This window comes from Eumetopias jubatus, unplaced genomic scaffold, assembly GCF_037043125.1.
Source record: "Eumetopias jubatus isolate StellerSeaLion01/CBP00866 unplaced genomic scaffold, mEumJub1_p1.0 scaffold_12, whole genome shotgun sequence".
Lineage (NCBI taxonomy): Eukaryota > Metazoa > Chordata > Mammalia > Carnivora > Otariidae > Eumetopias > Eumetopias jubatus.
The window spans coordinates 64,297,111-64,321,168 of NW_028274818.1; the positions used below are offsets into that span (position 1 = coordinate 64,297,111).

The following is a 24,058-nucleotide window of genomic DNA, read 5'->3' on the forward strand; positions in this document are numbered from 1 at the left end:
CCAGGGGACCACATGCCTCAGTCCAGAATGACTGCACTCCCCCCTTCTTAGGGAACACCTTGGGGAGAGCCAGGCATGGCTGTAATTCCTTAGCGGACACAAGGAAAAGAATCTGGAATGTTCTTATTTGACTATCCTGGCTTAGACATCTTTTTTTTTTTTTTTAAGTTGTTCCTTAATGTCTGCACCGTCATAATCTTACATTCGTCACCTGTGTTTGTCCACCAGAGGCTGTCCTGCCAGTCTGGCTGCTCATCTCTGTTGGATGTCTATCAGACAGTTCAACTCTGGCTTCATCTAGGGCTTAACTCTAGTGTGAATCGCACTTACCAGCCTTGAGTGATAGGTTCTCCTGTTTTTTTTTGCTTGTGTGTCTAGGACCCTGCTTTCTCGGCTGTGATTCATGACAAGCTCCAGGTCCCCAACACCATCCGGAAAGCGTGGAATGACAAGGACAACCGCTGTGACGTTTGTACCACACACCTGAACCAGCTGAAGCAGGAGGCCATCCAGATGGTGCTGACCTTGGAACAGGCAGCTGACAGCGAGCACTATGAAGGCTCCCCTGGCTCGCCCCCACCGCTCTCCAACATGCCCACCCTGGTGGGTCCCCGGCCCGGGGGTGGGCTCCAGCAGCCCAGAGAGTGGGCCTTCGTGCCTGCTCCCTGTGCCTCCTCCAACTACACGGCTTTCATCAGCAACAAGCATAGCAGCAAACCCAACAGCCTTGGGGTCAGCAATGGGGCCGAGAAAAAAAGTGGGTCCCCAACCCACCAGGCCAAGGTCAGCCTCCAGATGGCCACCAGTCCCAGCAATGGGAACATCCTCAACTCAGTGGCCATCCAGGCTCACCAGTACCTGGATGGCACCTGGTCCCTGTCGAGAACCAATGGGGTCACCCTGTATCCATACCAGGTAAGTGGCCTCTGAACAAGTTAGAGTAAGTTTGGTTGGAGTCAAAACAGAGATGTGGGCAGCACTCCCTGCCTTTGCTCTTTTCCTTCTGGGAACTCCCCAACTCAGAGCCTAATGCCTCCACGTGGCCCCACCGGGTGTTGCTAAATAAAGAGAAAATGTCTGAGGGACCAGTGATCTCTCTAGCACTCTGCTTCCACTGTCTGGACCTTCTGGAAGAGGTGTAGACTCCCTTCCTAACCTCTTCTGCCTTGATGGACCATAACACTTTTTTGTTTGCAACTCACTTTAAATACAGTTGGGATAAGGTTTACCAAAAGTGTTTTCCCATTTTCTTATATTCTCTTTGCAGTTATTGAAATGAGCACATACTCCCAAGTTTCCCTAAAGAAATAAGAGAACAGGTCCTAAATCTGTCAAGGAATCTAAAACAAAATTGTCTTAATTTCTCTTGGGTGAGTTTTCTGTTGGATAACAGTTGGGTTTACCATATGCATCTGTGTACCCTGCATCAGGCATGTGGGAAGCAGCAGAAAGCATTGACAGTCACTGTGGAATGGAGAGGTGGCCATGGTCATAGAGTGTGTTAGTCAGGGAGGCTAGCTGGTGTAACAGATGATCTCAGGGTACTTCTTACTCATGGTCCTGTTGTACCGGGTGTTTGGTGCATGGCCTTCCACTGGTCTCCATGTCACCATTTTCCAGAAGCCTCAGAGTCTGCCACCAGATCTTGCACAAGTGGCCAAGAAATGAGGGAAAAATGAGATTGTGGAGAATCTCACAGAGGGACATGGGGGGCAGGAGGGGGGCTCCTGGAAAGGGCATAGGTAACTTCCATCCACATTCCAGGGGCAAAAGTCCAGGTGTTTGGCCTCCCCTTCCTGCAGGGGAGGCTGGGAAAGTCAGTCTGTCCATGTGTCCAGGAGAGAAAAGAAGCAAGTTGAGCAAACACAGCATCATTTTTGTTACATGGGGCAAAGATGCAGGGAAACATAAAATGAGTTAAATGTGGCTGATCAAAATCCTGGTGACTTTATTCTAGAGTGTAGATGGCTTCTTTTGATATCTTGAAGGAATGTGGGGAGCCTGGATCATTATCTTAAGAAGTTAGCATTCTTGGACTGCCCAACTTCATTTATTGGGTGGGTGCTTTGGAGTTTATGAAATATAGCGTGTGCGTCATTTTATGTAACCTCACGGTGGGCCTGTGAGCAGGCAGGACAGATGTTGGATCTTTCCTGTGTGGACGGGGAAATCGAAGGCCCTGCAGCCCCACAGTTGCTAACAGAGCCAGCACCGACTCGCCCCTGATTGGGGGAGCAGGTTTCCCTCCCCTCAGCTGCTCCCAACTTTACCACTGTATCCCAGAGCAGTGTCCTATCAACATCTTTCCCGGATCTGGCTCCTTTTCAGGCATGGCATACAAAGAAAACCACTCCTATCCTGACTTCCAGGGGCCTACCTGCCACTTTACTTTTAGCTGGAATGTTCTGGGTCATGGCATGAATCTGATGATGAGCTAGTGGCACCCTGATGGGGCTTCCTAGGGGGCCTGAATACACTTGCCCCCTCCCATTGCTGAATCACATACATTTTCTGTTTGAGATTTTAAATATATTATTTTGAAAACTACAAAAAGTAATAGGGTTACTGTAAAATAACATGCAAAATATACAAAAAAGCATAAGTATGATTTTAAAAGTCAACCTCACCCAGAAATAGACTCTGTAACACTTGGGCGCATGTTCTCCCAGTATTTTATAGGAACACAATTTATAAAATTGTGATGATGTTTAATTCTGTCATCGGCTTTTCGCTTAATATACTGGGTGCATTTTCCCGTGCCATTATATGGTTTTCTAAAATATGACCCTTAATGGTAGCATAATAAGCCATTATATAAATATGATCCATTATCTGAGTATGGCCTGATTTATATAACCAAGTGCCAATTACTAGAGTTTAGGTTTTCGCTACTATAAATAAAATGCTCCGGCTCACATTCTTCTCCCCAGGTCATATTTTCAACACATCCCAGGTTGTGCTAGCCACGTGCTCATGTTACACAGACAACTCATGTTTCATTTCCCTGGGCCCCAAAGCACTTCTAACATATATCAGGTGCTAGCTGGAAGACTCAGCTGCCATCCAGCACTAATGAGCAGGGGCAGAAGGACTTGGAGCTGGTGCTCTCATATAAAATGGTCAAAGTGTTAGGAAAGTTTGTATGTGTTGGGGGGTGGGGTGGGGGCCAGTGAAGATGCTGCTTGTAAGCAAGTTTGAGGATTATTGGTGCATTTCTCTTATTTGTGCTATGATTCTTTCTGCTCCTCCTCTTCTTCCACCGTTGATGAGAAAGAATCTCCGGTACAATAACACATGTTTATTAAGCTCTAATCAAGTGCGGGACATCTGCTGGGTGTTGGTGGGGCTCCTGCCGTGGGTCGTGTGGTCCTCAGGGGACGAAGCAGGTGAACCGCTCAATATCAGCCAGGGAGGTGAACGCAGAGGTGGTGAGAGCTGCCCAGCTCGCTCTGAGAGCACTCAGAAGGGCTCGCACTCCAGCCTGTGGGCAAGGGCATGTTGGTATGGTCTAAGGATGATTCATGCAAGCCACCAACTTGAGATTTTTCTGGGTAAATTTGATGGCTCCTCTCCAACTCCAGAGCAGACTAATTCATGCCTTTCCCCCAGACTGATAAAGGGATCAGAGGGTATCTGTCTGGGATAAAGAGATTTGGTGCCTGGCTGCGAATCAGCGTCCCCGTGTCGTGAGTGTGTCATCCCAATGCCTGGGGCTGGGTGATCTGGGTCTGGCCAGACTGAATGTCTCCCGTTATGGACACCTCCCTGCAGTAAATATTCTGCAGCTCACAGTCTAGCCAGTTCAGCAGAAATGGTTGATTGCACTGAAAGCTGACCTCACTTTTCCTGCCCATCCACACTCCCACTTCCCTCCCTACAGAGCAGAGAGCCCTCTGGCCTGGTGCCAGAGCGGTTCCCTGGGCAGAGAAGCATCTAGGCTTTGTTGCTGCTGAGAGTTCTGCTCCACACCCATGGGCCTGGGGCCTGCGGAAGCGAAGGAGAGGAGGACACTGCCCTTTGCCGTTTCAGTGCAGGGAGGGTGACAGACACAAGGACAGGCTTTCCAACACTGACAGGGGAAGTCCTTCACATGGGTCAGATAGAGGTCCCTCAAATTCCTCAAGCTCCCCGTTACCCACAGTCTTCAAGAAGCAACCTTCAATTGTCTTTCCTGGAAAGGCTTTCTTCGATGAGCTTGTAGACAGTTAACACAGTCTGTATACATTATGTGGGAAGCAGAAAATGCTCTAGAACTTTCCATGGATCACATGGGTTTTGACTTTGAAAACATGTGACTTCCTTGTAGTCAACCACAGATTAATTTCATCTTTTTGAACAGCAGCTGCTTTTGCCTGATTTCTGTTCATTATGGTAAATAACTGCAGGAGAGACTGTACCCACATAATGCTCAGAAACAATAGAATGTTCATATTCCAATCCAGAATCACAGAATCCAGTAGAATGGTTGCTGTCTTTTGCATCAGGGTGGGAGACTCGGAGACCTTCTCACCAAGGGCTCAAGTCTGTGGCTCCAGCGCTCGTTGAACTTCAGCTTAGTAGCTTAACATCTTAATTTATTTCCTCACCCATGGAACCCCCCCCACCTTGTAAGTTTGTTGGACAACAGAGTTGTTGTCCAGAAAGATATGAAAATATTTTATGAACATTAAGGCACGGATACCAGTATTCGTGATCTATTTGAATCCTCTCATTTGCCAGAAGAGAAGCCCGAGGATGAGAGATATGAAATTCTTCTTTGGTCAGAGTTTCCTGAATCTTAGTTTGATCCCTCTGGCTAGATTACAGACTCATTGAGAACACGGATGCTTTTTATTCTTATGTCCGCCACAGCAACTAGCACGTGCAGAAATTGCTACTCCTTCGAGAAAATGTCGATCTCGGGGGGGACACTAACAGTGTTTCTCATGACTGGCCCTAGGTTCAGGAAAAAAGTCGGGGCTAGAAGACCTATCCAGACCCCAAGATTTTTGGTGGAAGCCAACTGGTTAATTGGTGCCAAGTGAATCTTTAACCTGAAATATCTTAATGATACTCAATAAATTCTTGGATGCCGTGCAAAGAATCCAGGGGGCATTTGATGTCACACTCAATGTAGGTGCATTCGAAGGGACAGAAGAACTTTATTTCATGGCACTTCGGTAAAGAGGACGTGTCAAGAAAATTTAAGATGATGTTAGATTAATACATGAGTAATATATCCATAATGGATCATTAACATGACGAAGTATTTGACATGTGTTCCTTGAGTCAAAGGAAAATGACTTTGGTAAAAATCATCCTGCTTTCTCAAAAAGCATCCATTGGAATCAGTGTCAGACAATGGTAGACTGAACTCTGGCTGAAGTCGGTGTGGGATTACCTCTATTTTATCTCTAGAATTGATCGTGCCTCGTAAGCACAGGCGTTACTGGAGTCTACATTTTAGGTCACCGGCAAGAGGAATGCAGTAGTGACACCAGCCTAAAAGGAGTCAAGGTCTGCCGAGCTGTAAGACCTCTGCGGTACCTCTGCTCGCTCTTCAGAGGCCAGAAGCCTTGGGAGGACATGGGGCTGGCCCCCCTTTTTTTTCTTTTTTAAGATTTTATTTAATAGAGAGTACAAAGGAAGGAAAGAGGCAGAGGGAGAAACAGGCTCCCTGCTGATCAGGGAGCCCGACCTTGGGACTCGATCCCAGAACCCTGATATCATGGGCTGAGCCGAAAGCAGATGCTTAACTGATGGAGCCACCCAGGAGCCCCGGTGCTGGCCCTTTTTATGGAGGACTTCCCAATGCCCCTGCAAGAGGAAAGAAAGATTCTGCTCGCTACTACCCCAGGTCTCAGAGTCTTTTCTTCTGATGTGTTCATGGAAACCAGGAGCACAAGTTCTCGTGTAGCTGAGCCTGCGGGAGGAGGCGGACCTGTGCTCCTTCCTGCCGAGTCTCTTTGCAGGCAGGATCCGGGGATGGGTGTTTGTAGCCAGCCGGGAGCAGAGGATTCTCATTCACGTTCTTTACTCGCCCGTTTGTCCCCTGAAATATGCACAGTGCCCTGCTCGGGCCAGCCCTGGTGTCCACTGGCTGCCTATTTCCGGTTCCTTCTGCCCAGCGAGTGCAATAGCATGAGATGTCGCCATTTGACAAATTCTGACATCAAAACGGTTTTTAAAAAACATGATAGGTTTTTGTTTCCACCTATTTATAGATGGTCAGGGGAGTATTATTTATCTTTATGCTTTCTGACAAATGGAACACAGTAAAGGAAGCAGTGTGTATATTCCGTCATGGACAGAGCGTTTCTGAAGGATATGAGCTCAGGGTGAAAATCTAAGAAGGTCATCCTATCTTATGGATATGGGCGGGACCGTAGTCTGAAGCGAACACCTAAACTTCAACAGGAAATTTCAAAAAACACTCCCTTACTTGGTGAGATAGGCTGAATACGCCCAACCCCACCCCCGCCCCCCAGATGTTTACATCCTAATACCTGGAAAAGGAAGCCTGTGGATATATTTCCTTACATAGTAGGAGGGGTTTGGCAGTTATGATTCCATTGAGGATTTGCGGGGAGATCACCCCGGATTATCTGGATGGGTCCAGTGTTATGGCAAAGGTCCTTGTAAGAAGGAGGCAGGACAATCAGAGCCAGAGGTGATTTAGGGACAGAAGAGAGAGCTTTAACAAACCACCAATGCCTGAGCCACACCCCAGACCAAGTGAATCAGAAGATCTGGGGATGGGACCCAGGCCTGGGTTTGAGCTGCCAGGGTCAAGAACCACAGCTTTAAAGAACAGTTTATGGGCAGTGAGAACAATGAAGGTGGGCAAATGACAGACAGACAGATGATAGTTAGATTACAGACTAGATAGCGTATCAGTTTCCTAAAGCTGCCATAAGAAACTACCACAAACGAGGCGGCTTCAAACAACGGAAACCGTATTCTGTCATAGCTTGGGAGGCTAAAAGTCCCAGATCAAGGTGGAGTCATTTTCCCTCCAAAGACTCTAGGGAGGAACACGTCCTTGTCTCTTCCAGTGTCCTGGTGGCCGCAGGAGTCCCTTGGCTTGTGGCTGCTTCGCTCTGGTTCCTGACTTCCCCAGATTCTCCTCTGGGGACTCTCTGTGTCCTCTCCTTTTATTATAAGGACACCGGTCAGTGGATTAAGCGACCACCCTAACCCAGTACAACCTCATTGCAATCCTTAACTAATTACATCCACAAAGACCAAATTCCAAATAAAGGCACAGATCATGAGTTCTTAGTGAAATTGGGGGGCCACTATGCAGCCTACTACAGAGAGGTAACAGATGGATAGAAAGATGGATGAACGGGGGAGACAGGGCTGGGAGGTGTGGGCTGCCATGTCCCTTTCAAGCTGAGTCACTGCGGAAAAAGGAGCAGGTGCACACGTTTACAGGGGTCAGCAGTGAAGGAGCCTTGTGCATGTCCTTCATTTGGAGAGATACTAAGCTGGGGGGGGCGGAGATACAAAGGGTAAAGCCAAGAGAGGCAGGGGCACCTGAGTGGCTTGGTCGGTTGAGTCTGATTCTTGGTTTCGGCTCAGGTCGTGATCTCAGGGTCCTGGAATCGAGCCCCACATCAGGCTCCACATTCAGCATGGAGTCTGCTGGAGATTCTCTCTCTCCTTCTCCCTCTGCCATTCCCCCTGCTCACTCTAAATAAATAAGCAAATAAATAAAATCTTTAACAAAAGAATAGCCAAGGAAGCAGCGAGGTGTCATACCCACAGACACCCTGACGCTGATGGAGGGAACACCTCAAAAGCCAGAGAGAAAACTATACACAGAGACAAGGTTGAGTGACCAACTTACAGACATGGGCTTGTTGTGGAATAACCGCTTCTTCTGGGCTTATGAAATATGTTCAGAGTCCGTTTGCACCGTCCCAACCACAGGTGCAGCTGTGAACAGCACTTCCAGGTCCACCACCCCGGGGGGGGAGGTCAGCTTCAGTTGAGGACCTCCTCTGACCTCTGTGGGAGGGTTTCCAGGCTTTTTCTACTGACCGAACTGGTGGTTTGGGTTAAATTGTGGTGGGATGGTCTGTCTGTCTGTCTGTCTCTGTCTGTCTGTATTTATTTATTTATTTCACAGAGAGAGACACAGCAAGAGAGGGAACACAAGCAGGGGGAGCAGGAGAGGGAAAATCAGGCTTCCCGCTGAGCAGGGAGCCTGATGCGGGGCTCGATCCCAGGACCCTGGGATCATGACCTGAGCCGAAGTCAGACCCTTAACGACTGAGCCACCCAGGCGCCCCGGTCTGTATCTATTTTTTCCTTTAGAAATATTTCTAGGCCCCAGAAGGAGAATAGAGATAGTGGGTAAGGTCTGTGCCCCTGAAGACAGTATTTCTTAGTTACGCCTCCCTTTCCTGGGTGGGGGGTGAGAGGTGGCGGGCATGGGGACGATTGTCTCCCGAGCCTGGGGACCACCTTTCCTCTCCCTCCAGCTCTCCCGGGCTGGGCTGGGGGGGAGGGCGGCGCTGAGGATCATGGTCAGAGAGAAGATTCTCTGGAACTGGATTTTCACAGTTATCTTTTGTTTTAAATAGCTTCCCACATCCTCCCTCGTTGGAACCAGCCTCCCCAGTCTGGTTTCCTCAGGCGACATATTTACTTTCTTTACGGAGTTGAGGAAGAGAACTAGAACACCCACTAGCCACAGTGAATTGGTCAAAGGGGTAACGTCAGCCACCGCCTTTTTTTTCCCTTTTTAATGACAAAGTAAACAGAGTTTTTGGGAAAGTCTGATGCTGATACTTATCAACGATTTTATCCAAGTCTCAAACAATGAGGCACTCGATGTTGGGTCACGCTAGATTTGCTGCTCATGCACCAGAAATAAAAGCCCAGCGTCCTTGCCGACTGTATGGGGTGACCTCTATCTAGTGGGCTTCCTGGCTGTCATGTGTCCGGGGTTTCTTCTCTGCAAAGCTCACAGTTGCAGAGCTGTGAGGGGCACAATACGAGATGATGGGCTGTGTCTGACACATGGTGGGCCCTCAGTTCAGCGACTGGAAGCCAGAGAGCCAGCTTCCTCCAGCCAGCTCAGGTTCAAGACTCGAGACTGAATGGAACCAGGGTCTGCTCTTCCACCATAAGAACCAGTGATAGTTGAGGAAACAAGACCCAGACCTACAGTGAATACCAAACACGTGAAATAAATGGTACTCACCGACTCAGACAACACCAGCCACCTCTGCCAAACCCCAGCTTTCCATATCACCACAGCTGATGTGAGAAGGTCGGATTCTAAGCAGAATGATCTCTTCCCACCAGGAGGGAACAAATTGGTAAAATATTGAAAGGCTTGTGGACCAATTTTCTTTGTATCTGAAGACCTTTATAAGGAAAGAGGGGAGGCCATATATACACTTGTTTCATTTAAAATTCTACAGGATAGTAGAGAGGTAACATTTAGAATAATCCGAAAAGACTAAATCCTCATTATTTTGGAGTTAATTTGAAATATTGAGTAATTCAGGCCTAGATCATAGTTCTTACTGGACAAACACTTTGAAATAGAGTACTCAGGTCTTTCATTCTTGTTTGTTTGTTTGTTTTTTTAAGATTTTATTTATTTGAGAGAGAGAGAGCGCGCACGCGAGAGCATGAGCGGGGGAGAGGCAGAGGGAGAGGAAGAAGCAGTCTCCCTGCTAAGCAGGGAGCCCAGTGTGAGGCTCGATCCCAGGACCCCGAGATCATGACCTGGGCCAAAGGCAGACGCTTAACCGACTGAGCCACGCAGGCGCCCTCATTCTTGTTATTTATATGCCTGCGGTAACATACAATCGTTAATACAGGTGCTTTCTTATTATTTACTTATATCTTTATTTATAAAATAAGAGTCTTGTACAATTATTATATAATTTGGAATCTCCAATAAATTGGAAAATTGAAGTCTCCTTACCTACCCCACCCCAGGCACACACCAAATTGCTTTCAAACTGAGATTTGACTGTGCTGGCCGTCTTTAGCGTGACAAATAAGCGTGCCTCGATCTTAAAGAGGTATTTGTGGGGATTAGTTAATGAGTCACATATTTCATGTGCCTAAGTCATTCCCAGGGAGTAATTTGGGTGTTTAGGACACATATTAGTCACCATTTTTAGGACTCTGGAGATCATTTAGTACATGACTGCTGCACCAGTGGCCTCAAAGGGTTAATATGTCCCTTCAGCAGCTTATCTGAGGCCTGGGATGACCGTGGGGAGAAAAAAGGTGCCATTTGAGAAGCAAACGCACATCTGCTTTCAAGGCTGTGGCCAGTTTTGTAATTACATGACCAATCTGAACCAATCTGGTGGTGACGGTTTTCACCACCTTAGCAAGGCTGGCTGCCCCTGGTTCCCATGGATTAGGCTGGGAGGATGGAGCCCATGAGTCTGTTCATGACATGCTCCCTTTTTGTGAAAGCACACAGACCCACAGACCAATGGAAGCAGGATGGGCAGGCCACCCCCAGGAATTGCAGATGACAGACCGAGGCCCAGAAATGTCAAGTGACCTGCCCAAGGTCACGCAGCTAGGAAATGCCAGAGCTGGGATTCAAACGCCCATTTCCTGTACACATGTCCCTGCCCCTCATCGCCCTGCTGAGGGCAGGGGCCAGTTCCTCCGATTGCTCAAATACGCAGCCGTCCCGGGGAGGGACACCCATGACACACCCGATGAACCCTGTTTTCGGGCAATTCTGGGTCGTCAGAACTTCCAAGTTGGGTCTCATGTCGGATTGCTCTGCACGGTGGTGCAGATAAATGCCCCGTGTCACATCTCACTGGGAGGTGGGGAGGTGGTGGGGACAAAGCTTGAGACAAAGATGGGCCAAAAAAAAAAAAAAACCCCACCCCAAAACCCCAAACAAAAAAGGCTGTGTAAGCAATGCCATCATCTAGTGAGACCTCCTTTGGCTTACCTAAGAGGTAGACTGGGCTGAACTTAGAATCTCATTGTAAGTTAATTCCCTAAGATTAATAAAAGGAAACAGGCCCATTTCCTTGTCAATAATGTGGCCCTTAATTTCACAGAGTAACGTATGTTCAAAGTCAGTGTCCATTGGTCCACAAGCCTTTCAAAAGTGAAAATGGAACTCTTGTTTTGAGCCCGTGGAGAGAGCACCCCGATCTGTGAGTGAACCGGGCCTCACCTGCCTATTAGCTGAGTAACATTCTGACCACACAAAATGTCGATATCCACTTCTGGAGTGTCCGTCTGCTCAGATTGCTTTGAGGGTTAGGTTTATTCATCCTAAAATTTAGTTTTGATTCTAAGCACTGGATTTAAATGAAATTTTACACACACACACACACACACACACACACACACACACACACAGAGTTGCAAAATGAGATTACATACTGAGAAGTTCTACAAAACCCAGCACGCATGGACTACTTGTGGAACATGGTTCTCTGCCACCCACAGTCACACGGCACGTGGAAAGGTGACATTTGCACGACAGAACAACGCACACCCAGTGCTGACACATGGTGAATCCCGAGGCGGAGGCATCCCTTACGTCTGAGGGTGGTATAGCTCAGTTTTGATAGTCTTCTTGTGATGAGTATCTTTTTTTTTTTTAAGATTTTATTTATTTGAGAAGAGATGGAGATAGCGACAGACAATGAGAGAGAGTACGAGCAGGGGGAGAGGCAGAGGGAGAAGCAAACTCCCCGTGGAGCAGGAAGCCCGATGTGGGGTTCGATCCAGGACCCTGGGATCATGACCTGAGTCAAAGACAGACACTTAACCAACTGAGCCACCCAGGGGTCCCTCTTTTTTATTTTAGATTGTGCAATCACCTCTAGAGAGTTCTAACACCTAATTATCCTGTAAATTATTCATACCTTTCCCCCCATCACACCCCTCTATTTTGAATTTGTCATCTTTTATTTGCATCTCTGAGGGTGGCTAGCAAAGGAAATAAAAGGACCTGCAATGAAAATCAGTCGATTCCATCATATGTGAGCAGTTGGTGCCGAAGATTTGGCAGAAAAGGCTGTAGGAACAAAAATAGAGCAATTAACAAGAAAGTCACTTGTTGAAATGTTGCAAACCTTCGACCTCTTCTAAGTGGCTGCTAACTTCCAACTATGTAATAGTCTAAGTGGAAAACAAACCAATGCAGCCTTTGGGGTTAATTGGTGTGAATGTATTAATTACAGCAACTACTCATTAAATGTTTAATAAGGTATGTATGTTGCTAGCGTAATCTCTATCTAAACATCATCCACTGGATGTACATATATTGTAAGTACATGCAGCTTAATAGAAGCCAGCATTTAAACTCTCTGGGCACTTGTACATCATAGCACCCTGAATCTACACCCCCTGCTAGGTATCGTCAGGAAGGCAATCTGGGGAAGAGCTTCCAAGAAGATGGAAGGAGGAGCAGAGACAGAAAGGCTCGGGGATGTCATGGAATGGTGTGCCGGGAGCTGGAGAAGAGGCAGGGGAGGAGGTGATACATGGAAAATGGGCAGAGCGGGGGCTTCACCCCTCCGCTGTCATAGGCAGGGAGAAATCCTGTGCAGGGGATAGTGGGGGTGTGTGCTGCTGCGAATAGGGAAGTGGGGGTCGCTGGTCTGGGGGGTGGTGAGGGGTAGCAAGCAGAGGGCTTGGATGAGGGGTGACAGATTCGACAGATGTTTAGAATAAGGCCTGAAGGCCTGGAGGATTGGTGAGTTGGGGGACAAGGAAGAGGCTGGCGGGGGGTGACCCCCGGTCTGTGTGGGCTGCCACGTGGGTGGTGAGCTGCTGGGCCCCTTGGTCTGGAGACAGCTGTGACTGCGAGTCTGGGGATTAGACGCGAGACTGCATTGGGTGTTGGAGGTGGGGACCGATGAGGCTAGGCAATAAGAGAAGCAAGAGACCGTTATACAATTAATTCTTCCAGGACCCGACTCTTCTGACTCTAATTCAGCATCTTCTCCACTGGACCATTGTGTCTTTTCAATACCTAGACATCAAAAGCAGTGTCACCGTGTTACCCCTGCACCGTATAAAGTCAATCATGTACTCATCCCTTCAGCAAACATTTTTTGAGCTGGGCACCGTACTAGTTCCTGGGGATAAAAACAAAACACCATGCTTGAGGTAGGGTTTTGCCTGTTATCAGTGTGTCTCGGGGTAGGAAGTCACTGAGGGATGATGAGCTGTTCCAATTGTGTCTCCTTTACCTGTGCTAATGTGTCCACATGTGTGGGGGAAGGGAGGGCACCCAGTGACTCTGGTGTCCTCGATGGTGGGCGGGAGCTATGACCCAGACTACTGGGCGCGGGCTCACGGGACTCCTGCTGCCCAGCTGGATTGCAGCTCTGAGGAGAACTGGGCTCTGACCACCCACCATGCAGAAGAATCTTGCCCCCTTCCCCCGCCCCGTCCATAAACACTGCAAGGGTCATGGGGATCCCACTGACCTGGCTTCAAGAGCCGTTCCTCCTTGAAACAACCTCCTTTTAAAGCCATCCTTTGATAAGTGATGAATAACCTCCTCAGCCTCACCTACGACGAATGTCACTCTCAGATCCTGGGAGGAGAAAAACAGTTCAGCTGGAGAATATATTCAAGTCGGTATTTTCATTCATTTGGCCTTTCGGGATGCCCACCATGTGCCAGGTGTCAGGAGCTGGGAAGTAAAGATGAGGAAAGATCCCTCCAGGGATCTTCCTGAGCATGGCTCCCTGATATGGGTCTGACTGGGCTCAGTGCCAGGGCAGAAGTGGGAAAACGGAGCAGAAGCCAGATACACATTCCATCCAGGTATCTGGAAAAATGCATTTTAATATCAGTGACTCCAAAGCTGTGAATTACATGGACTGTTTGGATGAGTTGTGATCCAGAAATAAATAGCAAATATTGTGTTGTTGGGTGAAGTAGAGGCTGCATTGTCTAGTCTAGCTCTTGATTCCACCTTTAAAAATCTTTCTGCTTCCTTTGTATGTGTGACGTTAACAGCAGGGAGGGCTGTCCTGACACGTCCCCAGAGTGTCACTGGCCATGGGTACGGACCCAAGCAGGGTGGGCAGAATGGGAAGGCGCCAAGTCCACTAACCTCCCTCACCTGCTTCGACCCAGCTGCTCACCCAGGAAATGTTACGGGTTCTGGGCTGCATTACCAACTTTGTTCGAGTATGTATTAGTATTTTTGAGGCTGGAATAGGCCATTTTGAAACCCTAAGTTAAAAGGTCCTCTGGTCCCATGCCTCCCGTTAAGAAACCGAGCGTAGGTCTGTCCTCTCTCGTCCAGGTGATTCTTTGGTGCCCATCTCTGTGAGACCGGAGGGGTTTCCAGGAGTGATGCAGAGACTCTTGTGACCGAGGTCCATGATATGAACATATTAGGGTTATTTGTTGTAGTACAGAAAAACTACTTTCTGAGAAGATTTACAGGATAACTTTCTTTCTGGATCGATACTTTTGGAAGGAGAAGAAAAATATATAAAGTAGCTCAAATTGAAACATATTGTTCCTTGAGAAATGCAACTAAAGAGACTATTAGAATCATGTGTGTCCACTGACTGAGGACAATATGGCTACCATAAATGCCTAGTCACAGAAATGTCATAGTCCCAATTTGCCCAGATTTGCTCTTTTTCCCCCCCTCTTAACTGGCACATATGATGTTGTTAGCATGTGTTGTTGTGTTTGAAAATTGCCACGATAATGGCCGTGTCAGTGAATCTGGTCCAGTGCACTTTCACCATAAACAGGAGTGTGAGTGAGTGTGACCCCTCCCCCCATTCTTCCACATTTGTCTCCCACCTTCCCCAGAGAGAAGGGAATCTGGGTCATCGTGGAAAGTTGGTACTCAAGTGTACTTCATGAGGGAAAGGGATACCAGTCTTCCTTTTCCATCCTTTCTTCATGGAGTTAAATCTGACCTTCACCTCCAGTTTGTTTGGAATTGTATTTCTATTAGGAATGCCGCTCTGAGTCTGTACATCCCAGGAGGGAAGGTATCCAATTGATGGGTTGGTTCTGAACCTTGAACCTGCCTGCCGAAAAGCCACTGTGGAGTTTGTGTCTGCTCACGTGCCCTGTATGCCTGTCTCTTGTGAGGGGATTCTGGAACGCTGAGCATCGGAGAGGCAGTGGCCCTCGGGGCTGGTAGAGGTACCTTGTAAGTCAGGCTTGCAGTCAGCACGAAGGCTGAGTCCAAGGGATGTCACAGTCCCTCTTGGAAGGAGGAGGGAAGTTCCATTTCTCTTACATCTAGCGCTTAATAACTCAAGCATTCACCCTGTGTCCGCTCTCAAAAAAGCTCATCTTCATGTACCCATGTTCACACAAACACACAAGCATACAACTCTTCAGGCAGAGTGGACTAAATATAACTTATCTATCTTTATTACTAGAATTGGCTAACAAAGAGCGATAGCTTGTGTTATATCAACATTAAAAATGAAATTCCATTTCAAGCTCGTTGTGCACAACCATGTTCATCCTTTGGAAGGAGTATTCCAGTCTCTTGAGTATTTAAAGCAATAAGGTATGTTTTGGAAGAAGGCTTCAGTTATGTACAATGTTTAAATTTTTAAACCAGGTTCATCTTTTATTAGTTTTTAAATCAAAGTCGCGCATGCACGTAAGTTAAAGAGTTAAATCATTTGACAAGACTTGATGCGAAAGACGCCGTACTACTGGGAATGCAGTGGGTGTTCATTAATACCTATTTCCATATCATGCCATTCTTCTGTTGCTCCTACTTGATTTATTTCATTTTAGGTTACCTATGACAGCCGTTCTCCAAGGGTCCTCCATGGACCGGTGGAGTCTCCAAGACCCTTTCCCTGGGTCTCTGAGATTAAAGCTATTTTTATGTAATAGTCAGACATGGTTTGCCATTTTTACTGGGTTGACATTGGCCCTGATGGGGGGACCGCTAGCATGTTTGCATGAATCAAGGTCGTGGCACCAAAGTATACCAGTCATTGTATTCTCCGTCCTCACACGTTTGGAATTTTTTAAAGTACATTTCCACTTAAGAATGTCCTTGATGCAGGTCCTGGGTGGCTCAGTCAGGTAAGTGTCTGCCTTTGGCTCAGGTCATGATCTGTCACCATACAATGTCACTTCTACAATACCATCAACCATATTCCCTGTGCTGTACCTTTCATCCCGTGGCTTTTTCATTCTGTAACTAGAAGCCTGCGTCTCCCATGCCCCTTCACCCATTTTGTCCCCTCACCCTGCAACCATCAATTTGTTCTTTGTATTTACAAGTCTGTTTCTGCTTTTGTTTGTTTTGTTTTTTAGGTTCTACATATAAGTAAAATCATATGGTACTTGTCTTTCTTTGTCTGACTTATTTCACTTAGCATAATGCCCTCTAGGTCCATCCCTGTTGTTTCAAAGGCAGGATCCCATTCCTTTTTATGGTTGAGTAATATTCGTGTGTGTGTGTGTGTGTGTGTGTGTGTGTGTGTGTGTGTGTGTGTATACACCCCACATCTTCTTTATCCAATCATCTATCAATGACTTAAAGACTTCCTGATAAGATTAGTGGGGATATTAACAAATGTGATTTTTTTGGATATTGTATAATGGAATATATCAACATCTGGAAGACATGTATAATCCAGTAAACAAACATTTTCCAATGACAGAATCTTGTAACGTAATAACAATTCAAAGTGCAAGGGAGCCTAATGGATTTCAGTACAACAGAGTACTAACCATTGATTAACATAGTTTCAGATTGCTCATTTCAATAAATCTTTAAGAAAATACCACTTGTCAATTTTTAGTATAGTATCTAAGAAGAATGTTCCCAATTATCTGAAAAGGCTATTAAAATAGTCCTCCATTTACCCACTACATATCTGTATGAGGATAGATTTTCTCCATATAGACAACAGAAACATAACCGGATATAAGCCACATAACTGAAACAACATACACCAGGCATAAAAGAGATTTGTGAAAACGTAGAACAATGTCAGTCTTCTCATTAAATATTTTATTTGGGAAAATAGATGTATTTCATAAGATATGTATGCCCACATTTAATGGGCTCCTCATTGTTTTAAAATAAATAAATTGTATTTTAAGTTGTAGTTTAATTTCTAAAATGGCAAATACCGATAGATTTAAGAGGGAGGTACAGATCAGGAGGATCTAGGAAAGAATTCTTGAATAAGATGTGATGACCATATAGTTGATATTTTTTAACATTTTGAGGGCAGAGTTACAGAACACAGAGGAGAGTTTGGGGTTGAATTAGTGATAAAGACCCAGTACACTAAGCAAATTGAAAAACAAATATAATACAGCAAAGGAAAAGTTCTTTGGGGTCCTTAATAATTTTAAGATTGTAAAGGGTTCCTGAAACTTGACAAGTTTGAGAATTACTGATCTATCGCCTGACCACTGAGGAACAGGAGGATCTAATTCTCTTTGACCACGACCCCGCCCCCCACTCCCCATGACATATATGCTCACCTGTCTTCTTATTGCTCTAATAATTTGCCATAATTTTGGTTTGATCAATAGCCAGTATTACTATGACTATGTGAAGACTATCTAAAGGTGTTGCTGTGACTATTTGCAGCTTGGCCATGTAACTCTGGTTCTTTTCTCCTTAAGTGTGCAAACAGTAAATTTTTGATACTTTGGATCTGAAATAGTTCTTTCTTGACACTTGATCCATACTTTTTGGCTGGGTAACAGAGTTCTAGGTTGGAAGTCAGCATCCCTTAGATTTTTAAAGGTATTTCTTTAGTGACGTTTTAGCTTCCGGTGTTGATGTGGGAAAGTCTGAATCTTGGTTATTGACATGAAACATTCCTAGTCTCTATCTCTGTCTCTCTGAGGATGTCCTTGATGCCTGGTGCTGTGAAATTTCCCAGGGGTCTAATGTTCTGGCACTTCATGGGCCTTCAGTCTTCATGTTGGCCTATCCCAGGGAACGTTCTTTAATTATTTCTTTGACAGTTCCTTCCTTCCACTTTCCTTGTTCTGTTTTGTTTTGTTTTGTTTTGCTTTCCTATTTGCCAAACTTCTTTTCCCCCTATATTTTCTGTCAGGTTTCTTCAATTTTATCTTTGAACTATTTTATTAAGGTTTTCATTTCCACTATCATGTTTTTAATTTCCAAGAACTTTTTTCAGTTGTTAATTGTTCTTTTCTAAATCTACTTTTCTTTAATGACGTTCTGTTCTTGTTTTATGGATGCAATATTTTTGTTCATCTCTCTGAGAATATTGATAGTGGGTTGTGTTCTATTCTGTCTTAGTTTTATTTTCCCTGCATATATCTCCTCGAGATATTCCCCCTCTTTTGTATTTTTTTTTTAAGACTTTATTTATTTATTCAAGAGAGAGAGCACGAGTCAGGTGGGAGGGGCAGAGGGAGAGAGACAAGCAGACTCCGTGCTGAGCACAGAGCCCAATGTGGGGCTTGATCCCACAGCCCTGAGACCATGACCTGAGCCAAAATCAAGAGTCAGACGCTCAACTGACTGAGTCACTCAGGCACCCCTTCCCCTCTTTGGGGGATGCTTTCCTCAAATATTTGGTGATCCTTGGCTGACAGATCATAATGAAGAAGGCACGAAATAGCTGGATGGAGGAGCATGGAGGAGATCGCTGAGTGTGGTCTCACCCATACAGTGACCTGAAGGAGCCATTTCTAAAAATGTCTTTAGTTCTTTGCAGTTGTTCAGATCCCCAGGAAAGACTCCTCCAGCCTGGTGCGAATTTTGGCTGCCAGATTTCTGGGAGCCGAGAAGAAGACAAGAGAGGTCTCAAATTCAGTGTGTAGACTTCAACTTAATTGCTCCTTTGTTGGTTCCCTACTCCTAGCAGTACCTGGTGGGTTCTAGTCTGGAGACCCTGGGTGTTAACCTGTCAGAGAATAAGTCTCTAGACTGCCAGCGTGGGCAGGTGCAATCACCTGGACCAGAAGAAGAGAGCCAGAACTCTTAACTCCTTTGTAAACTGAACTTCAGCCAATCTCCTTGGCTTAGCCCCAACCAGTGTATCCGATGCCATCTGGTTTTAAGCCTTGTGGGGGATTTTGAAGTATAACCTGGGTTGTTTTCAGCTTTGCCCATTTTTAGCTTGAGACTCGTCTGCCTTCAGTCTGCTAATAAGTTAGTTACCACTCACCTGTCTTGGTTCCAGCTTCCAGAATTGTGTTGCATTTGCTTCCTCTCTCATTTTCTGTGGCCTTGTGAGTTTACACTTCCTAAAAAGCCTGTATTGTCATTTCATTAGGATTTCAGGGAAGAGCAGCACTAAATGCATGCGTTTGACCTATCGTCTTTTACCAAAAGGGTTTTTAAAATATTTTAAAGGCATACAAAAACAGGGGCGTGTAGGTGGCTCAGTCAGTTAAGCATCTGACTCTTGATTTTGGCTAAGATCATGATCTCAAGAGTCCTGGAATCGAGCCCCCTCATTGGGCTCTGTGCTCAGGGGGGAGTCTGCTTGAGATTCAATCCCTCTTCCTCTCCCCCTCCCCCGTCCTCTCTAAAAAAAGCATAAAAAATGCCTTTAAGATACTTTCTTAGTAGGTGAAATGGGTAATAGTAAGAAGCATCCATTTAGTCCCTACTACTTCTTAAACATATTTTTTTAATTACTCATATCTGAAATACTATAGACCTAGAAGCAAAGTAAGCAGGTTGATTTTGGTTCCAACGTCGAGCAATCATAATGCGTTACAAGGTTCTGAGTCAGGTAGATCTGGGCACATGTATATGCTGAAGGTAGGTCACCATTGGCGTATTTTAAGGATGCTCTGGTTTCCCAGGATGGAATTTTCTAGCATTTTGATTTACTTGACTTGACCCATATATTGTCCATTCTTTTCATTCCTTTCCTTTTCCAGAAACAGCCTGAATTATGAAATAAATTTAAAAGATAAGGTAGGTGGTTGTGGATGGGACACAGGGCAAAAAAAAATATGGAACTTCCCCATTCACCAAGGAGCGAGCCAGGAGCCAAGTAGACTTTTCTGGATGCTCTTACCTGGAACCCTGTGTGCTGGAGCCCATACCCAGGTCATGGTGGGAGTGTTTACAGCTTAGAAATTGGCAAGGCTACAAATCATGATGTTTTTTCCTGGAAAGCTTTGAAGTTTTAAAGTCTTCACCAGCACACCACGTCTAGACCTGACTTTACTCTGAAGGCAGCCTGATGAATTCCCAACACATCATGATGACATCATTGTATTTACATTATATGGCATCATTTGTACTCCCCACAGTGTGTCCCAGGGAGGCCGGTGATACATTGGGCAAAGGACAAAATTTGGAGACTGAAGGCCTGCCATTTAAGCTCTTCTGTGGCTTCTCTGAGCCCCAGCTTCAGGTACTGAATCTGTAAACGGAGGAAACAGTTTCTACCTAACAGGATTAATATAAACATTAGCAACTATGCCAGTCTGCCCTCCCAGACCCATGTCTGGCAGAAAGCCCTGGCCTTATGGGTAGGTACTTCTGTCGTCTCCTTCTGTTTTGTGTCAGGGTTGTGACACCATGGATTAGGTTCCTTATTGTTAGAACAAAATGCTAATCCTCCCTGCTGTTTATCTGGCCTCCAAAATTTAGGAGGCCACTTAAATCAAGAATATAGGATTGGTGCACTCCAGACTCTCATAAGAGAGTGTGATCTCAAATGTTCTTCTCTCCAGTGCCCCAAATTCCAGAAGAAGTCTGATTAAGGGTCCGTAATTAAAAACAGAACTAACAAATTATCCAGCTCTATTCTGAGTTATGTCCTGAAGTAGATATTTACACATTTGGACCAAATCAGCTTAACCTTTTTTATAACCCACCATCTACTCTGAATTGCATCTTGACCTTCTGCTTTCAAGCATTCATCAGAAATTGTTATAAGAAACAACTCTTCTCATTTTGCCCCAGCATTTGTTGTGAATTTTGAGTACAGATACTGACTATCCATTACATGGGCTCAGTTTTCCAGCATTTACAAGGCCTTACACAACGAATAACCTTGTCTCTTCTGAGGAATTAGTCTGTTTCATCCTCTTAATAAAGGTTTGTGAAACTCGTAACTTTTCCCTGTTCAACTTTGTGCCAGGAACATTAGAATCAAGTTTTAAAATCAATCATAAGTACTGTGTAAACTTTTTTTTGGCGTGTTAGCTCTCCTCTAGACCCTGTTTTCCATGCGATCATTTCTATTTTATTAATTTTATTGTATTTTTCTTTTTTTTAAATGACAAATCCGGGGGCACCTGGCTCGCTCAGTCAGTAGAGCATGCGACTCTTGACCTCAGGGTCTTGAGTTCAAGCCCCATGTTAGGTGTGGAGCCTAACTTAAAAAAAAAGAAAAACAAATCTTTTTGGGAATGAATGAATGAATGAGTGAGTGAATTGTGAATGAGTGAGGGAAGGTCAGTGACTATAACTAGCCATATTTTATAAATTGTGTAGCGTGAGGCATGGCTATGGGACTTGGCGGGATTTTTGGCTGGGCAAGAGAAGAAAGGGGAACGTGAAGATGTTTGCAAATGTTTGAGATGCTGTGTTTTGGAAGAGACAGTGGACGTGACTTTTATTGGTCCTGGGGATAGAATAAGAGCCAAGATGTAGACTGTCCATTAATGGATTTGTTCATTCCCAAGCTCTTTCTCGTGTGCCTGTTGTCAGGACACGGTAGAGGAGGCTCAATGAAGAAGACAAGTTCCCTGCTCGGAAGTTCTTTCATTTTAGGAAAACAGAGACAGCTGACTGCAGAGGAGAACTTTCTAACAACAAGAATTATCTTTTGCTCCCTACTTAGCTTTGCAAAGTAGGGAGCTTCCCATCTCTGGAGGATCCCAAGAAGAGGCTGAATGACAAGGAGCCTGAAAAGTACTCTGCAGCAGGAGAGAGGGTGGATTTGTTGCCCTCTAAGGTTCGGCCTTGCTCTGCTTTCATGATCGTCATTATTTGGAGGTTTAGGGGTTAAACTGAAAGATTAGGTGGTTTCACAGTAAGTGGGCAGTCCAGAGGTGGGAAGGGGAAGGCAGTAAAAATGCCTTCACAAACCCCTTCCTTTACTCTGTAACCCAGCAGCTCCCGTTGGTACCTTGACCCTCCATAATCCTGGTTGCTGGTGGTGGCAGGGCGGGCTGGCCAGGGTTCCAGGGAGCCTGTGTCTGTCTCCACGTGGAGAGTCTCATGAGCTTTCCAAGCCACTGTAAGGATTGCTTTAACTTTTGACGGAGACTTCCTGTATCTCTCCCTGTGGAAGTAAGAGCAGGAGACAGTCACCTGGACTGATATTGAGACCCAGCATCCAAAGCCCATGCTTCTTTCTGTGGAGAAGCCATGAAGGACTCATGGGGGAGCCAGGACTGGGCTGAGGAGAGGCCAGCCCATTAGCAGATGTGAACCCAGTCATCACATGGCATCTTGGACAGTGAAGTTCTATGACATAGAAGTTCTTGCTATGGAAAGCAGGTGGAGAGGACAGGAATGGTCCAGCGTAAAATCCTGAAAGGAAAATTTGATCTGAAGAATTTTCCCCCCATTTATTCACTCTTAAGGGAATTAGAATTTTTTTTTAAATAACTTGTAACACACAGAAAAGTTGCAAAAAGAAAAACAGTACAAAGGACACCCATATTCCCTGTCTCCAGGTTAACTATTGCCCACAATTTTTTTTTTCTGAATCATTGAGAGTAAGATGCATACATCATGAGCCTTTATGCCAAAATACTTCCATGTGTTTTCCCCCAGGCAACGGGATATTCTTCTGTGTAGCCAGAGTCCAGTTATCAACGTCAGTGGAATTAACATTGATGAGTAACTTTATCCAATCTACCATTCCTCTTTCAATTTCTTTCAGCTGACCCAATAATGTCCTTTAGAACATTGTTTCCCCTCTGGTACAGGGTTCAGACTAGGATAAGGTTACAATTAGTTTTCATGTCTCTTTTTGAAGATCTTTTAACAGTTACGTTATTACAGCTAAGTGTCTTCTTAGTGGCTTCTTCTAAATCTTTAGATAAGAACACTTCTCATTGTTCACTTACTACCATCCTGTTGTTCACTTGAAAGCCAAGGCTAGATTCTCTGGACTCCAAGCCCACACACCTGATCTACAGAAAATGTTTTCATGTGTGAGGTGGAAGGGATTGGGGTAAGGAACTTTGGGTGTGTATTTTATGCATGGTTGACTTTCCTTTATTTGATTTGAAACACACAAAAACAGATTAGAAACTGTGAGGTTGTTCTCAAATTTCCGTTGTCAATCTGACTTATTGCCAGGAAGTTTCTCCTCTGTCCTTGGGAAGGAAAAAGATCATTTTGAGATTCTTTGTTTTATTTTGAGACAGCACACTGTTATGAATCTAGAAACATTAAAATAAATACCTTTACATTAACTCAGAGTCCTTATCTCAGCATTTTCATGCAATTTATGAGTCAAAAGCAGCAAAACATGTGATAATTAAGCATTTCTATGTGCGCTGTGCTTTGGTTAGCTCTGTAAAGGGTATATTCAGCAATTCTGGCCTCTGCCCTCCAGAACAACTTGCTTAACATGCATCAATATGCATTATTAAGTGTTATAACACATCAAGTAAAAAATATGCCCAACACTTGGAAGACGTAACACAGACTTAGAATTATTGGGATGATTTTTCGGATGGCAACATTAAATCACAGAGAAACTGAATAATTCACCAAAGCTTAGTTTAAAGAATCAGAGCTACAATACTGGCCTTTTGGTGTAATCCCTCACTTTCAAAATAGCCTATCTGAATGTCTCCTTTAGTATCTAAAAAACAGAGGGATGGTGGAAGAGTAATAGAAGATACTTTTTTTTTTTTTTTTAAGTTCACAGAAATCTGGAATAGCTTCTTTGGAAAAAAAAAGTTAAATGGAAAAAAATTTGGCTTCTTGTTTTCCATAGCATCTGCATTTAAGTAGCTACAGAGTAGAACACACTAATTTGGAAAGATATATGCACCTTTATGTTTATTGAAGCATTATTTACAATAGCCAAGATTTGGAAGCAGACCAAGTGTCCGCTGACAGATGAATGGATAAAGAAGAAGTGGTATATATACACAATGGAATATT

The 24,058-nt window shown here is 45.0% G+C and overlaps 1 protein-coding gene across 1 annotated transcript in view; it reads left to right on the forward strand.

Moving 5' to 3' along the window:
- The window catches only part of KIF26B (kinesin family member 26B), a 432,841-nt gene that overhangs the window by 162,627 nt on the left and 246,156 nt on the right, over nt 1-24,058 (forward strand). The window contains exon 3 of the mRNA XM_028111484.2: nt 379-915. Coding sequence (XP_027967285.2) covers nt 379-915 — 537 coding nt within the window. The remainder of the gene's footprint in view (nt 1-378; nt 916-24,058) is intronic.